We start from the raw sequence: 17460 nt of genomic DNA on the forward strand, positions 1-17460 counted from the left end.
ACTGTAAAAGCTCATCAATTTTCCTGTGCAACTTTTAAACCTCTCCATATCTCATCATTAAAACAAAAGATGAGAGCGCTATAAAACATCAGCTGTTCAATTTTCCTCTTAGGTAATTCGTTAGAGATTTGGTTTGGGGGCACATTTAGTCTAAAAGGAGGATTAAACAACTAAGGATTAAGGAAGTGAAAGCAGTTCATGTTATTAATAACTCTGTTATATGCCCACCTCCACCAGAGCCGAACAAAAGCCCAGAGAGAGACGAGGACCAATGCCTCCAACAGTCTAAGAAGCGCATAAGTGACCACCTTTACTATTACTAATCAGATTCCTTAACACTTCCAGAAGTGAAAAAAAATAGCAATGAATTAGGACAATTTGTAACATTATGCAGGGACACAAAGGACATGAAATAAAAGCACAGTCATTTAAAATCTCCTTAGTTCCTTTTACTTTACTGAAAACTAAGATAAGGATTTAGACTACACCTCACAAAATTCTCAAGCTGTGATAAAATGCGTCCCTTTTAAATGCCCTTCAAGCCAGTCGTGAGCCGTCAGCGTGCAAACACGACCACCTCTACACACCAACGTGTCACTCACAGACTGCAAACTATTCTGTTGTTGCTGGGTGAGTGACTGATCGACCAGATGTGTCTCCAAATTTTCATGGTTCAGGAGCCAAGAAACATCTTACCGGCTCATTAGTCAGGTGCAAACAACCTAATAAGTACTTCCTCAAAATTCAGCAGTTATTGAATAAAAAGTATTCTAACTCTTAACTACCACAAGAGCTCACTAACAGGATGTATGCACAATGTGGTATTGTCTTTCAAGCTGGTGAGGGACTGCACACAGTCCTGTCCTACTGGTTTTCTTTTTTTTTTTTTTTTTTTTTTTTTTGGTTTTTCGAGACAGGGTTTCTCTGTGTAGCTTTGCGCCTTTCCTGGAGCTCACTTGGTAGCCCAGGCTGGCCTCGAACTCACAGAGATCCGCCTGGCTCTGCCTCCCGAGTGCTGGGATTAAAGGCGTGCGCCACCACCGCCCGGCCCTACTGGTTTTCACAGTATCGCATACAGCAACTCTAAAATACCCAGCTTCACAGACACACGCCCGAGGAAGAAGCCCGGTATGAGCGAATGCTCAAACTGGACCTAGGTGTAGCGCAGCAGTCGTGTGTGCCTTGTATGTGCAGGAGAGGCCCTGGCTTGATCGCCAGCCCTGCAAACAAAACAAGAGGAAACCAGGTGCACTCAAGCGGCAGCTGCCATCCATGACAAATCGAGTCCCTCCCCCTCCCCCATACACCCCCCCCAGACCCACGTGAACCTGCTGCAGTGCCCCGCACACCTGGGCACAAAGCAGGGAGCCGGGACTCAAGGGTTCCAAACCGCCATACCTTATAATTGAGGAGACGTGAGAAGGTCATGCCATCCGCAGCTCTGCTGTCCACCTCGTAGATTGTGTCGTTTACTTTCAGGTATTCTTTTAGTTCAACCTTGAATTAAATGGAAATACGTGCGATTCATATCAAATGTATAGTTTGAAATTTAATAATTTTTTTAACAAGGACACCTACACAAAGACCTCAGCTTTTCTAGGATCTGTAGACATGCTTCAACTTAAAAGTTCTGGCTTTGCCTCTTTTTTCCTTTACATAAAAGCAGGAATTAAGATTCTTGAAAAATTACTTTTGAATGAAATAGTACCCATTCCAAAGGAAACCAGATCCTTCTGTATTTGTTGTAAGAAGTTGGAATGAGGGGCTGGAGAGACGGCTCAGGGGTTAAGAGTTCTTGCTGCTCTCCCGGAGTTCAGTTCTCAGCACCCACAACAGCTCACAACCGCCTGTAACTCCTGCTCCAGGGGACCCGATGTCCTTTTCTGGTCTCCACAGGCACCACAAATACAAGGCTGAGTGCTGGGATTAAAGGTGTGTGCCACCACTGCCCAACTCCATCCCGCCTGCCACCCTTACTTCTAAGGTGAATACATACTAACCAGTACTGTGCGAACTTTGGGTACCTACTGGTCTGAACTGACTGGTGTAATACTCGGCTTGAAGGAACTCCTGGAGGTCCTCAACGTTGTTTAATGTTGCACTCATGCCAATAATCTGAGTTGTTTCTAAAAAATCAAAATGTTAAGAACAATGTGTCATTTATGTCCAAAGGAATTTTAGCAATACTTCAGTGCTATTCTGCCTGAGTGGTCCGGAAACAGAGCAGGGAGATGAGGGTACAAGCAGAGTGTCCTTTATCTGAATGTTTGAACCAGACATGCTTCAGATTTGGGATTTTTGTCAGATTCTGGAATATTTACATATACATAAAGAAGAATATTGAAGTGACTTAAGTCTAACCACATTATCCATTTATTTCATATATTCCTTTCACCCAAAGGTAACTTTTTATGCCACTTTTTTTTTCAATAAATCTTTTTTTTAGACTTATTTATTATATGTGTACAGTATCCTGCCTGCATGCCAGAAGAGGGCAGCAGATCTCACTACAGATGGTTGTGAGCCACCATGTGGGTGCTGGGAATTGAACTCAGGACCTCTGGAAGAGCAGCCAGTGCCCTTAACAGCTGAACCATCTCTCCAGCCCCCTTTTTATACCACTTTTAGTGTACCTGCATTTTGACTGTGCCCCATCAAATGAGGTCAATAAAATTTTCCATTTGTTGTGTTATAAGAGCATTCGAAAAGCTTTAGACCACCCTGGAGTTTTGATTTTCAGACCGCTAAACTGTATATTGTCACAGTAGAAATCCGATGCTCACAGAATGAGACCTTTCAGGCATCCCAAAAGGACACTTCATAAGACTTGTGAATAAAACAGTGGGCATAAACACTCTGTAGTACATCTGACAGCTGTAGAGGACACAAAGCTCAAAGAGCCCCAAACTCTTCAAAACAATACCAGAGTTTGATCATGTAGTGCTGGCTGGCCCAGAACTTTCACAACTTAAAAACTATTCTTGGGTGGGGGGGGGGGCGGGCAGAGGTGTTTCTCAGTATTTGAGTACACAATCAGCACAGATACACCAGACTCAATCCCTAGCACCCACCAATAAAAAACTCATGAGATGACATTTATCCATATATAAGAAAAGCATTGCAAATACCACATCAATAAATAGAGATGTTTAGAGTATTTCATGCATATGTAAGGACAACTGGATGTTGCAAAAGACTTCCTTAAAGTGATTACTCAAATATATTTTGCAGGTGTGGTGGTGCACACCCTTAATCTCAACACTCAGAAGGCAGAGGCAGGCTCCCTGTGACTTTGAGGCCGCCTGGTCTACACAGTAAGTTCCAGGCCAGCTAGAGCTACATAGTGAGGCCTTGTCTTTAAAAACACAAAAACAGAAAAGGTACATACTGTTCTCTTAAGAGGATGGTGCTGAGGGTAATGGGGGCAGCAGGCCTTACCAGTGTTGTGTGAAGCCCAGGGAAGGCATCACACATTTTCAAGGAACCCTCACAACCACCTCACCAGGCTAGCACCATTACAATCTCCATTTTACAGACAGAACTATGGAGGCTGATGATGTGACTGAACATGGAGTTGGAGCAAGCAGTTTGAAAGCAGGTCTGCTCCAAGCACCTTCGTAATTCTCACCCATCTATTCTTTCAACACAAATGTGGAAGCTGACAAGCTAGGGCATGAACCTCAAGTCCCTTGCTCTAGGCTATAGAACCCAGTGACAGAATCAAGTTGTTCTAAGTCAATACTTACTGCTGGTGTAGAGGACTTTGGCCAGGGTCATCTCCAGAATGGCACCACGGCCCCCTTCACCGATCATGTGCAACTGGGGGTAAAGAAGTCAACTTTCATACACTGTTTATATAAAACGGCTTTTTGTACAAAATGAATATGTACTGGATATTACAACTGTAGCACACACTTGGTGCTTGAGGTTAATGAAATTTGGGGCAGCATCCTGACACATTTGGGATTTGATAAGTACCATTATACAATGTCTCTGTATACCCACATTCACAGTTCAAGAAACATTTGCCAAATTTAAGGTTGTCTGGCATGGAACGTCTCTTGTGTTCTCTGCATATTAATTTAGTTACCGAGAGGATCCAAACCGTGGCTTGGGAAATGAGCACAGTATGCTAGTAAAATAAACATGATGTTGACCAACCTCATCAACGACAACCAGACCCAGCGTGCTGATCCTTCCGGCTTCGATCAAGGCGTTCACCAGGCTATGCCCTTTCTCAATAGTGGCGATATACAGCGATTTCTTTTCCCTCCTTTTAGTGGGAGGAAATCTTCCTTTGCTTCCAGCATATTCTTCAACAAAGAAACCAAGTTCTATACCAAAACTTGATAAACTGGAAATCTAGAGTCGCAGTTAAATAAACAAAAACACAAATAGGAGATGGCGTTAAAGTTCTCAGAGGGATTCCCTTAATGTAAAATGGTCCCCATCGGTGGGTGCAATCTAGGAACGCCTATCTAGGAACTGCTGCAAAAATAAGGTGATGATCTTTACAAAATAAACACAGGTAACTCTTAAATTATTATACGTGCATGGGCGTTCTGTCCATCGGTATCTGTGCTCTATGTGCACGCACTGCCAGAAGCCAAAGGGGGTGACGCATGCCCTGGGATGAGTTACAGATGTTGTGAGCCACCATGTGGGTGCTGGGAATTAAACCCAGGTCCTCGGCAAGAGTATCCAGGGCTTTTCACACTCTCTCCAGCCCTGATATGTATAACTTCTAAAGTATATAATGTGAAAATAAATTTTACCTATCTCCTTTTATATATATAAAAAAAACATCTAATTGACTCATTTATTCTGATAAGGTAATGAGTTAGTTTCTACTTGAAAAAGCAGGCTAAATATTGATGGAGCATTTAAGATATAGTTTAAACCACCAATTTAGTAGAAAAACTACATGCAATTACTATTTGAGAGTAACTAAGTGCCCTGTGCTACTTCTGTAATCCAAACAAATAATGACTCAGTTAACAATTACACATTCGTGCTGATTTTAGATCTTAAGACGTTCTATTAGAAAGCAGCAGCTGTTTGCATGCACACACCTTTTCTTGGACAATGGCCACATATGGAAGAATCATTAAGACATCTTTCTGTCGGCAGAGCAGTTCTTGTAGCATTAAAATCTCAGCCACAAGGGTTTTCCCACCACTCGTCGGCAAGGAATATATTAAATTTTTTCTTTCTTGCACAGAACTTAATGTTAAACAAGTATGCTGCCAGTCTGTAGAATTTAAAGAAAAACAGCAGAGATTATTTCCCCCTTCAGTATTCTCAGGAGCTTTTGTGAGAAGAAATCGGGGATCTCAGCGTGGCAGTCTTCATGAGGATCACTGTAATTCTTACAGGTGGTAAACGCCCCAATCCTGGATGTGCATAGCCAGGTCTCAGCTCAGCCCTTGTCAGCAGGTGGGCAACTGGCTCGCCCCTACAATCGTGACAGATACAGGTGTCGTTCCAGCAGAGCAGACAGCTGCCTGGGGACAAGGGGCCAATATGTACAGAGAAGGAGGTCTAAGGACCTGTGTTCATCCTAAAATCGTCCTATGTTCTACAAGATCATTTAGGCTTACCTCCCTCACCTACCTACCCAAGAGCCTCTCAGGTAGAAACTGAGGAAGAAAAGAAAGTACACAAGATGTTGCACTAGCCAGAAAAACCTTCAGTTAGCTCTCTTATGGACTTGATCTTTGAATGGTCCAAATACCATTTTAAATAAGGACTATTTAAATCATAAAAGGCTTCAGTTACTAACAGATACAACCAGGGTCTTCCCACCCCCAATTTAGTAAGAAATAATTGATGAAAGCAGAACATTACATGAAAACTAGTGCTCTGAAGAATTTAGAGGTTGAGGATGCAGTTCAGTTGGTAGAGCTCACCTAGCATGTATGAAGCCTAGGGTGATCCCCAGCACCCATAAAAGGGGTCTGGTGGCTCATGCCTGTAATCCTAGCACATGAGCAGTGGAGACAGGAAGATCAGAAGTTCAAGTTTATCCTCAACTACACAGCTAGCCTGCATTCCACGAGGCCCTGGATAAAATGATAATAATGGAAGTAAGTAATGTGAAAATGTACATCAACAATCTTCAAAATGCATACTAGTATTTTTTGTGAGTGGATGTTTAGCCTGCACACACACACACACACACACACAGGCGTGCACGCCTGTGCAATATATATATCCTGGTGCTGGGACTTGGACCTGGGTCCCCTGGAAGAGCAGTCAGTGAGTGTTCTTTACTGTTGAACCATCTTTTTATCATTAGAGGAACAGGCAAACAAAGTAATAATAAATAAATATATAATAAATAAATAAGAAGCTCAACTGTAATCTACAGGATGGGCCAAACAGGAAGGGAAAAAAATCCCAGTCATAAAACCCAGCGAGCACAGAGAGAAGTCGCCACTGGACAGTGTGTGAGAAAAGTGACGCAGCATCACAAAACGTAAGACCGCACGTTGACTTCATCAGCATTCTTCCAGGATTCTCCACCGACCCAGTAAGAGGGTGTGAACAGTCTGCACTGGATGTTCATTGCATCACTGTCTAACAAGTACTATGGGGTGGGGTGGGGTAAGCTAAATGAGTTATTCCAAGTACGTCATTCACAGCTTAAACATAGGAACTAGGCCCGCGAGATGGTTCAGTGGGCAAAGCCGTTTGTTGCCAAGCCTGACAACCCAAGTTTGACCCCAAGGACCCCCACAATGAAAGGAGAGGACCAAATCCCACAAGCTGTCCTCTGACCTCCAGACGCATGCCATGGCACACGTGTCTACATCAATACACATCCAAGTATACAAAACACACAAGTGGAAAAAAGTTAAAAACTATTTACACACCTGATATACGGTTTAAGAAAAACCCATCCCAAACTTAAAGGGCTTGAATGCATTGTTTCACGAATTAAAGTGAAGCAGAGTGCGGTGGTTCACATCTCTAACCCCTAGGAGGCAGGGCAGGCAGGCTGCAGTGGATTTGAGGTCAGCCTGGTCAAAACAGAGCTCCAAGACAGCCAGGGCTACACAGTGAGGCCTCACCTCAAGGCATTACAACAGTTATGACCGAATAACAGATACAAACAACCTTATTGTTTAGTGATTCTCAAGTACTTATAATGACTTTTTTTCTTTAAAAATATTTAGAAAATATTAAGCTGACGGGTTTGGCTTAGTAGCAGAGGGAGTGCTTAATGTGTAAGGCCTTAGGTTTGATCTCCAGGTCATAAATAAACCAAAATATTTAAAATGTACATAATGTACCTCAGATTGGTATCACCCACCAGTTATCAAACTACAGAAGTTTATACACAAACTTAACTATATTCATTTTACACACACGCACACACCATACATGATGTGCACACTTGCACTCACACACAGCGATTTACTGAGGCTTTTAGACATTACCAACATAATGTCATTACAAATAATTTATGTGTATTTGGCAAAGAATCTAACTACACGGTAAAACCATTGTTTTGCCGTATCCTGTTTTTTTGATAGATAAGGCACTGTTTAAGGAACAAGGCCAGTTCAAGAGGCCGACAAACCAGCAGTTGGGAATTCTCTAAAGCCCAATGTACCAGGGAAAAGCTAGTTACATAAAACACTGAGTCCAAGTCCTGCCTACGCACTGTGCTACATCCCATACGTCCAGTACTTGGGAGGCAGATGCGGAAGGATCATGAGTTTGAGGCAAGGCTGTGCTACCTGAGATTCTGTCTCAAAACATGAAGGCTGGGAATGTAGTTCAGAGGCAGAGAATTTGTCTATCACGTTCAATGTCACGGGTTCAGTCTCTAATACCACAAAATGCCTACACAGCTCAAAAGCAAAACAAAAAAAGCAGGGCCCGAGAAGCCTGCCCTCAGGGGAGTCCCTTGGCAGCAGTTCGGACTGAGCAAAGTAGCCAGCAGAAGGGCAGAGGCAAGAAAGCTAACGTGTATCTTAGGAGTTGGGTTTTTGCTGAGACGGTCCTCGTAGGGCCCAGGCTGGCCTTGAACTTGCTGTGTAGCTGGGAATGACCTGATGTCCTGACCTCCCCCTCTTGAGGGGAGGGCTGCAGGGGTGAGTGCACACTACACCCAGCACTGTTAGCTCGTGAGCCATGGGTCTCACAACTTACAATTTTTTGGGCTCTTCTGTTTTATGTGTAGGAGTGCATGTCTAGCCCCAGAGAGGTCTGAAGAGCACCTCAGATCCCCTGAACCTGGAGTTAGAGACAGCTGTAAGCCACCATGTGGGTGCTGGGAACCAGATCCCAGTCCTGAGGGAATCAAGGACTCTTAGCTAGGAGCCCTCCACAATGGCTGATTCTTATAGTCTGATGTCAGACTTTATTTTCCTGTCATTCTACTTCCCCAACCCGATTGTCTTCTGAGTTGACAATCCACGTTTCAAAAGTTCATTCGTTCTCCAGAAATATTTACGCAGTGATGCTGGATGGACTGACCTCCTATATGGCTCCTGCTGTCCCTGTCTAAAATGGTATATCTGAAATATATGCAAGGACCCAGGACTTTTGAAAAACACTGCATAATTACGATTACTGCAGTCTTTTTGCAATTAAATCTTAGCTGTCCTTAAGTGTGTTTAACTTTAACTGCTAGTACTGATTTCTTTCACTTAAGATTCTGAGCAGTCAAAGGAATTTAAACAACTAAATTGTTAGAGAATTCAGATGCAGCCAATACCAAAGAAACAATAAAAGAACTAATCAGAGAAGAAAACAGTGAGAGGCCAAGCATGAAGGAATGAAAACTCAGCGGTGTGGTCAAGAGCAGAACACGAGGCCACTCTGGAAGCATGTCTGGGCTTGGATTCCTTAGGTAACTTAAGTGAGGGCACAGGAAGGGAGGGGACTGAAGACCACTTAGGCAGGGGACACAGCCAGGACATCTGGCTTGAGGAGGACCAGACGGAAGGAAGGAAAGAAGTCCATGATAGGGATGCAGGGTGAATACAACTCATCTATGGTCATTCCAGAAAGAAACAGAACCAGGGATCCACCTGCTTCCACCGATTCCAATTAATGTTCTAGTATTATTTGAATTATAAAATTGGCTTCCATTTTATAAAAAGTATTACCATATAGTTTTTTGATTCCTTTCAACTGAGCATAAAGGTCTCTCACTTTGCTCGGGAGAGAATAAAAAGGACCGAGATCATCAGCCGGTGACTCGATTGCTTTTCTGGCGACACTGATTTCATCAGACAGGAGAGTCTCTCTGAGTTGCTTGCTCCTAGAAAACACTGGGGTCTGGGCGGTGGCATTCCCAGTCATAGCACTTTTCAGGCGGTCCGTAATGCTCTTCCTCCTGTCGGTCTCCGCAGAAGCTCTGACTTTGGAGAAGTCATCAGTTTGCTGCTGCGGTCGCTCTTTCCGGCTACAGGCTGGTTCTTCATTTGATGATTTATGTGAGTTCCCGCCTCCTTCCTTAGTACACTGACCACCCAAATCATTTGAAGAGTTCTGCATACTTTCAAAGTATAAAATCTGAGAAGAAGGCACATCAAATAAAAGCTCATTTTCAGGTTCAGGTCCAGCAGGGACATCTGGATCACTCTGGTTCTTTATACACTTATTATTCTCAGAGTCGGAAATGCCGAGTTTGTTTGTGATGCCGTCTGAACAAACATCTTGGGTAGCCGAGTCCGTAGCAAGTGTCCTGTGTTCAGGCGGCTGCATACACTTCTGCTCTAGGTCATCAACTTGGGCTAAAAAAGAATTTTCTGCAAAGCTATCATAGTCACTGAACATGTCCTCTTCGCTGTCGTTTTCCTGAAACAAAAACACATAAATGAATTCCATCTTCATCAAGAATAAAAAAATGTCCCAGCAAAGGACTATACTAACCATATCACTATATGCAAATTATCCTCTGAATACATATTATCATCACCAGATAAAAGAAACAAGCCCAGAGAGTTGAACTGACCTGCCTAAATAGTGCTGCTGGAATATAGGGTATCAGGATGCTTTAAATTTTTTTTTTAGCTAGGAAAGGATCTCATATAACAGAGGTATGGCGCCTTGAACCTCCCGCCTCTTTCTCCTGCGTGTATCACCATACCTGGTTTTATGAGGTGCTGGGAATCAAGCGCAGGGCTTTGTGCTTGCCAGGTAAACATTCTACCAACTCAGCTACATCCCCAGCTCAGCCCAAGGGCTGATATTGGAATTTCTTAATTATTTATTTAGGTGCTGAAGTGTGAGCCCAAACCCCCAACATTTGGTATTTTAATTTTTAAAAAAAATTTTATACGCTTTGCTTGCATGTCTGTGTGAGTGTTGGGTCCCCTGGAACTGGAGTTATAGTCAGCTGTGAGCTACCATTTGGGTGCTGGGAATTGAAGCCAGGTCCTCTGGAAGAGCAGAGCCATCTTAACCACTGAGCCATCTCTCAGCCCCAGAGATTTTAATTCTTAAACCTGTGCTAAAGCATTAAGGAACGAAAGAATGGTAGCCGCCTATCAGGTTGTGAGTTCATAGATGCTTCTAATAACTGTGCTGATTCCTACCCAGGCACTAACCTAGAGGCTGGCCTGTTACAAAATCATGGTTGTACCACTAGACACTACAAGCAAATTCTGTTCTGAACTTGGACTTGAGACAAGAGTGTGCACACTCGTGGGGTGGCTTACTGAACAGAAAAGATGTAAACTGGGAGGTAATAATTATTTATTAGAGTTACAGCTTGAGCTTCTCAGCTTCCCAGGGCCCGGTTACTGTGGTAAATTCTCGATAATATGGCTAGTTTAATAAAGTAACCAGCATGTCACAGGTCACCAGTAAAAAGTTTTATTAGTAAAGTAGAAACAAGTCATTTTGAAGGCTGGCCTTCTGTCAAACCAGTTAACTGCGCCGCGAACACTTTTTATGCGAGGGATGGTGTGTGTGTGAAGGCTCAAGGCGGTGTCTCCCAAGTGTGTGTGTGTGGGGGGGGGGGGGAAGGCTCAAGGCGGTCTCCCAAGTGTGGTGAGCAAGGATAACCAAGATGAGAAGAGCCCACGAAGGTTACTCATCTAACCGGTCAGCCGTGTGCCCCTGGGGCGTTTCAACCCCCCGCAGCTGTGCGGGTCGGCACCGCAGCCCTCGGTGATGACGGGACCCGGCTCTGCGGGGCATCCGCGGGGCATCCGCGGGGCATCCGCGGGGCATCCGCGGGGCTGTACCTGGGCGGGCTCCGGGCTCCCGGTTTTCCGCCGGCGGCTCCCGGCCGCCGCTTCGTCCTCCGGGTCCCCGGCGGGCTGGAGCTCGGCCGCGGCGGCGGCGGCACGCAGGCTCTCTAGGCTGCCGCGGCTCCTCTTGCGGACGGACACCCGCCGGCGGATGCGGGGCCCGCCGTCCTCCATGGCTGGGGCGGGGGGCCGGGCCGCCCGAGGCCCAGACTCAAGCCACCGCCGCTCCGGTGCTCCAGGTGCCCGGGCATCGGCGCTGCATCTCTGCGCGCCACAGGCGGTGTGTCACGTGACTTCCGGCCCGGGGGACAGAACGGTGCCGTGCGGAGGCTTTGAAATCCTGTCCGCGTTCGCACCCGGAACCTTTGCTTCGAATCCCCGGGCCCACGGGGGAAGAGTGCAGGAAAGGACCAGTCGGGGCGATTAGGGAACGGGAAAGGAAGAGGAGGGGCGGAGGACCATGTTCGCTGTGGTTGCGGTGTGCAGCGGAGTAGGGAGGAAGAGCTGGATAACCGCGGCAGTCGGCCTCGCGGATCGCGGAACTCACGCGGGTAAAGTCCCCGGCAGAGCCCTCCAGCCGCAGTCTGCCTCCGATTGTCGATGGCGGCTTTGCTGTTAGCAAAAGCACTATTTCTCCACGACTAGGTTTAAGATGGGTGGGAAGCTCCTTAGACTGGTTTCTCAGAGCCGAAGAGGACTTTGAGGTGTAGTCAACTCTTTACTTTTAATTTTCGTTTCTATGCTTCTCTGTCAACGACCTGAATCTTTTTCTTGTTTTCCCCTTTGGGACGGCAGTGCCTTTTTGTTACTTCTGTACACATTTGCATTACCAGCTGGTAACTGTAGAAAGGGGGAAAGGAAGGTTTTATAGGAGATATCCCCTTTAATCGAAAGCCTTAGGAATCACTTGTTTTAAGTCCCATTGCGCCCCCAAACCTAACAGGACGTTAACCAATCACTGCGTAAGAAGAATATGAAACCTTTATTTTATAGTGAATGGGTTTTTTGTTTGTTTGTTTTTGAGACAGGATCTCACTGTTATGTAGCTCTGGCTGTCCTGGAACTCTCTCTGTGTAGGCCAGGGTGGCCTTGAACTCAGCGATCCACCTGCCTATGCCTACCAATTGCTGGGATTAAATGTGTGCACCCCGTGTCCGCACTGTGTCGTGCCTTTTGAGTCTTGTAGCCTCTTTTAAGACATTAAGTCTTTGTTAGATATTAAGTGAATGAAAATAATCGGGTCATTGCCATTTCTATTTAATGACAGCGCTGTGGAGAAGAGGCTGTTCACAGTATCAACGGGTAGCCAGCAGTGAGGACCTGGTAAGATTTCTTATTTTTTAAAGAAAACGTTTAATTATTTGTGTGTACATTGAGGTGGGGGGAACTGTGGAAGACAGAGAGGGCAGTAGATCCCCTGGAGCTGGAATTAGAGGTGGTTGTGAGCCACTGGATGTAGGTGCTGGGATTCTAGCTACTGTCCTCAGTAAGAGCAATTGCTTTTAACCACAGACATCCATCCAGCCCTAGAGTTTTGCCCCTTATATTACTAAGCCATTTCCAAATTCGGCCTAGTTTTTTCATATTTTAGCTAGTTGGAATTCAATTATAGGACAAAACAAAATAATGTTTGAGTTTGGAAAGTATGACTTACTGACTATATCACTTGGGTTTTGAAGAGAATTCCTAGATTCAGGCTTCTGTAATACCATATTTTTCTTCCTAGATATTAAAGGATATATGACTTGAGAATTTCTAAAGATAGCTTGGGTAGATAGAATAATTATAGATAATGGAATTTGGGGATGGCACTACCTTTAATTTATCAGTTTTGAAAGGCTACCTTGATAAGAGACAAATTAAAGTTGTTTTGTTCTCTTTGGGACAAGGTTCTCTTTGGGACAAGGGCAACCCTGGCTGTCCTGGAACTAGCTCTGTAGACCAGGTTGGTCTTGAACTCACAGAACTGCTTCTGCCTCCTACCAAACTAGTTTTACTTTAGGACATTAATCAGCTGCTTCTAAACTGTAGGTATATTTTTTATGGGTTTAAAGTATAAACATGGATATAGGTGCCTAATGACACCATACAAGTACTAGAGTTAGCTAGAGTTGAGAAGAAATATAGCTTATATCTCAGCTGACTATAAATTGGATTAAGAAAATTCAAGGCAAGCTAGACATGGTGGTACACACATATTGTAATAGCACTTAAGATGCTGAAGCAGGAGGGTCTTTGAGTTCAAGGCCACCTTGGGCTACAACAACAAAAACAATCATTTTTTGGCTTTTTGGCTAAAACCAAATGTTTAAAAAAAAAGCAAGAAAACAAAGAAATCTTAAGGACTGTTAAATACCAAGGGATTTGTCTAAACAAAATGTATCTATCTTAGTCATCTAATTCATATATCGCACTTGAAAAGAATAAAGGACATTTACTCTTGTTTTTTAGTTCATGAATCCCACTGTGACTAATGAAAATTATGTGTCTTTTCCACATACTCCTTTGTCACAGTTAAGGAAGATTATAGATTTCAAAGCCATTTCTGAATGAAGACCCTGTGCCAGGCTGTGGCGGTACAGCCTGGAATTTCAGCATCTGGAAAGCTGATGCAGAAGGGCAGGGAGTCTGAGACTACCATGTGCTGCATCACAAGCTGTAGACAGCTGAGGCCACATAGTGAGAACCTATTTGAAGAGACAAACCCTCCCCTAAAAAACAAACAAACAACTAAAAACCATGGGACAGGAACATAGAAAAGGGACTGTGAGGAGGAAAGAAGAGTTGGAAAGGGCAGGGCACAAAGAGGGTCATGGAATATGTTGTGTTAGTCCTATTTGAAAAGCAGAAAGGGATATTATTGGGAATGAAGAAGGGGCCAGCAAGAGGGGGGAGGCAGGTTGAGTGAGAGCTGTGGAAGGTAAGAACAAAGTATAATCACACGCACGAAGGCAAGCATGCATGCATGCATGCATATATACAGAAATGTAATCTCACATAATGAATACTGTTTCTTTATATGCTAACCAAGAACTTTAAAAAAGTTTTAAATGTCTCTATACTGGCAACAAGTATGCTTATAGTAAGAGGGAGGCACTGTTATCAAAAACAGCAAGGATAGAAATGCTAAATGGGCCCACACGGACTCATGTGGCAGTCTATTAAGGTGATATTAATGAACCTTTCATTGCAGGAAGCCATGGAACATTACCTATTTATAAAATGTTATAGTGAGAAAACACAGGACAGAAAATTTGGGGATGAGTAAAGTTAGCAGTTATCCTAACTTAGGAATTGCATGTTATCTGTTGTGCTGTACCTTTTTCTTAAAGTTAAACTGAATTAATTTTAAGGGCTGGAGAGATAGCTTAGTGTGTAAGAGCATTTACTACTCCAAAAAGACTCAAGTTCAGTTGCCCCACACACATTGGACAGCTAACAACTGTCTGTAACTCCAGCTCTAGGGGATCCATTGCCCTTTTCAGGACTGTGTGGGCTCGTGCTCTCTCTCTCTCTCTCTCTCTCTCTCTCTCTCTCTCTCTCTCACACACACACACACACACACACACACTTAATATATAAATCTGAAAGACAATGAGAAAATTATATGTATACCAAGGAATTATCTTGAAATACAAATTTTTAATTGAATGAATTTTAAATAAACTAAGATACTTTGGTCATCTGCAATCCGAACACAGCATCTGAGCAAAGAATCCCTTTATCAATGTGCTTACCTTGGAAGTCCTTTCTGTAGAAATGATTTTTTCATTACAGAATGTTTCATGAGGTAATCCCTCTGTAGCCAGACTGACACAAAATAAAGTACTTGTGTAAAAAAGTATAGCTATAGCGTTAACTTTTATGACTTAACATGTCTTAACATGTTTAACAGTCTTAACATGTTTTCATCATGAGGCTTCTTTTATCCTAGCCAATCCCAATGGAAAACCCCTATAAGGAGCCCCTTAAGAAGTGTATTTTGTGCGAGAAGCGAGTAGATTATAAGAACGTACAGGTGAGCGTTGGTTTGACTCTGTGAACTTGACTAAGATTCTCTTCTTTTTTGTTCATCTGCTCAGAGGATCATGTCACTGTCCTTAGGCTTTATGTAGGACGGATTCAGCAACTTGATGATATCTGATCTGGTTATAACTTCCTGTGTTATCTCTATTCAGTTCAGAGCCCCTTGCTCCCGCAGTCATATTATTGGCTAAGTATTTCTCCTCTTTATTTTTGCACAGTAGTTCACTGTACATTAATAGACAGAAGTGCTTTGGGGAAAGTTCCTCTTGTGAAGTTGACCTTTGCAGTTCACTGTCATATGCTATCACTTTAAATACTGTTCCTCCGTAAGCTTCCAGCAAATTAGAAAGTGCTTGATATTAGAGTTAAGTATTTTCATAGTAGTATCAAGCAATAGCTACCTTTGAAGGAGAAAAATCAAGAGATTATAAAAAACTACAATGCAGCAGATGATTGTGCGAAGAGCCAAGGACAGCACCTGGTATCTAGAAAGTGTTATTAAAGTGTTCAATAAGAATAAGTTAAAGTAAATGCCCTAGTCTGTGTGTTTCCAAAGAGCTCATTCGATAGCCTGCCATGACGGCCAAGTATCCAGTGACTGGCTGTAAGCAGCCGTGTTTTAGGTGCCTGTGGGAGTCAGTAGCCCTGGCACCTAGCAGATAGGCTGACTCATGTTCCTTAGTCTTGTCAAGTCTTAAAGGGTGCTTTTTGCTACAAGGTATTTTATCTCATGTTATTAACTTTATCTGAAACATATTAAATATTTACATAACTTGAAGGTCATTTCTAAAAAATTTTTAAATTTACACGTTCAGGGGTGAATAACAAATATACTAATATTATTTTTTCCCTTCTAAATATAACCCCCAAACAGCTTTTGTCCCAGTTTATCTCTCCATTTACCGGATGCATTTACGGAAGGCACATAACAGGTACTTTTTTAAATCTTAGAAATATAAATGTAGGTAAGAATCACACTGATCGCTTCTGTTATTTCAGGAGACCGGCAGGTTTTCAAATCATGCTGTATCACTATGAAGTCCCTGCCACAGGGACTGGAGTGAGGTCCTTAGGGAAGGAGTTACCTTCAGTGCAAGGGGCAATTGCCTTCTGTACTCACACTTAACTTCAGGGTGACAACATACAGGAATTTGGACTTAAGGAAAACTGTATCTTGGGTTTAGACAGGTGGCCCAGCAGTTAAGAATGCATACTGCTCTTGCAGAGGACTGGAGTTCGGTTCCCAGCACCCACCTCAGGTGGCTCAGAATTGTCTCTAACTCCAGCCCCAGGGAATACAGCGTGGCCGGCTTCTGCAGGCACCTGCACTCGTGTGCACATACACCACCTCCGTTAAAGACAGCAAAACTAAATGTTTTAAAATTGCTGTTCTTAGACTAAAACCTAGTGTCAGCAGCTGGTGGCTCTGTCCAAACTGTCATTTGCTTTTTTGTTTACATAGGGCCACATGGTTGTCATTGAGTTACAGTAACAGAATCGAGTGTCTGAGAGACCAAATGACCCACAGATTTTTTACTTCCTTCACAGAAAAAACTTACCAGTATTCAACTTAGAAAACTGCTAATGTACTTTAATTAATAAATGTAGTATTAGCATTTCTGATGTGTAAGAAAGCACCTCTTCTGTTTTCACAGGTCTCTGTGGAAAGAAACAGAAAGAAATAACAAAAGCCATTAAGCGAGCTCAGAAAATGGGTAAGTCCGCCTGTACAAATGAATGGAACTAGTTAAGATTTTGCTCATTGTCTTTGTGAAAAACTTTAATTATCTCTTTACAGGGTTTATGCCAGTTACATACAAGGATCCTGCATATCTCAAAGACCCTAAAGTTTGTAACATCAGATACCGGGAGTAAATTGTGTAAAGTTACTGCCAATAAACCTGGAAGTGGCCACATCAGCACTGATTCAAACTAATCTGAGTAGAAATGTCTTTCAGTGGATTAGGAGGGATCGACCCCTCCACACCAGTGAGTATTCTCTGGACACACTGCTTAAGATGGTGATGTTACATTATACACTTTGATAAAAGTGGTACCTCATGGTTGTCACGGCTTGATTATGGAAGAGGAGGGCTTCTATTAGAATTCCACCTTAGCCCAGATTCTGTTGTTGCAGATGGGATGGTTTTAGGGGAATGGTTATAGAAAGGTAGTGTTTGAATGCCATGAACTGGCTGTGGAGTTCGGCCTGCTTGGA

The 17460-nt window shown here is 43.4% G+C and overlaps 2 protein-coding genes across 15 annotated transcripts in view; one reads left to right on the forward strand and one right to left on the reverse strand.

Moving 5' to 3' along the window:
* The window catches only part of Helq (helicase, POLQ like), a 38236-nt gene extending 26730 nt beyond the window's left edge, over positions 1-11506 (reverse strand). For 3 of the 13 annotated variants that reach the window (XM_076546725.1, XM_042257712.2, XM_006975398.4), the window contains exons 1-7: positions 11211-11500; positions 9123-9816; positions 5073-5251; positions 4162-4362; positions 3747-3819; positions 2029-2126; positions 1399-1497 (exon numbers count right to left, since the gene is read on the reverse strand). In XM_076546725.1, the coding sequence (XP_076402840.1) occupies positions 1399-1497; positions 2029-2126; positions 3747-3819; positions 4162-4362; positions 5073-5251; positions 9123-9816; positions 11211-11390 (1524 nt within the window). In that variant the 5' untranslated portion in view covers positions 11391-11500. The other 10 variants (XR_013043045.1, XM_042257714.2, XM_042257716.2 and 7 more) reach the window with 9 other exon arrangements.
* Positions 11507-11606: 100 nt separating this feature from the next.
* Mrps18c (mitochondrial ribosomal protein S18C) lies at positions 11607-17161 on the forward strand. 2 transcript variants are annotated; one of them, XM_006975399.4, is made up of 6 exons: positions 11607-11767; positions 12484-12539; positions 15151-15234; positions 16117-16174; positions 16898-16957; positions 17041-17161. In XM_006975399.4, the coding sequence occupies exons 1-6, from the start codon at positions 11677-11679 to the stop codon at positions 17115-17117; spliced, it is 426 nt and encodes a 141-aa protein (XP_006975461.1). In that variant the 5' UTR covers positions 11607-11676; the 3' UTR covers positions 17118-17161. The 2 variants fall into 2 exon arrangements, with proteins under 2 accessions (XP_006975461.1, XP_042113655.1); XM_042257721.2 differs by lacking the exon at positions 15151-15234.
* The last annotated feature ends 299 nt before the right edge of the window (positions 17162-17460 follow it).

Source organism: Peromyscus maniculatus, chromosome 10 (assembly GCF_049852395.1).
Source record: "Peromyscus maniculatus bairdii isolate BWxNUB_F1_BW_parent chromosome 10, HU_Pman_BW_mat_3.1, whole genome shotgun sequence".
Lineage (NCBI taxonomy): Eukaryota > Metazoa > Chordata > Mammalia > Rodentia > Cricetidae > Peromyscus > Peromyscus maniculatus.

What these genes read in the sequence shown, in the direction of transcription:
- Mrps18c (XM_006975399.4), top strand. Translation starts at nt 11,677, where the DNA reads ATGTTCGCTGTGGTTGCGGTGTGCAGCGGAGTAGGGAGGAAGAGCTGG. An exon ending in GGATCGCGGAACTCACGCGG is followed by an intron (nt 11,768 to 12,483) that starts GTAAAGTCCCCG and finishes ATTTAATGACAG; the next exon opens with CGCTGTGGAGAAGAGGCTGT. An exon ending in TAAGCGAGCTCAGAAAATGG is followed by an intron (nt 16,958 to 17,040) that starts GTAAGTCCGCCT and finishes ATCTCTTTACAG; the next exon opens with GGTTTATGCCAGTTACATAC.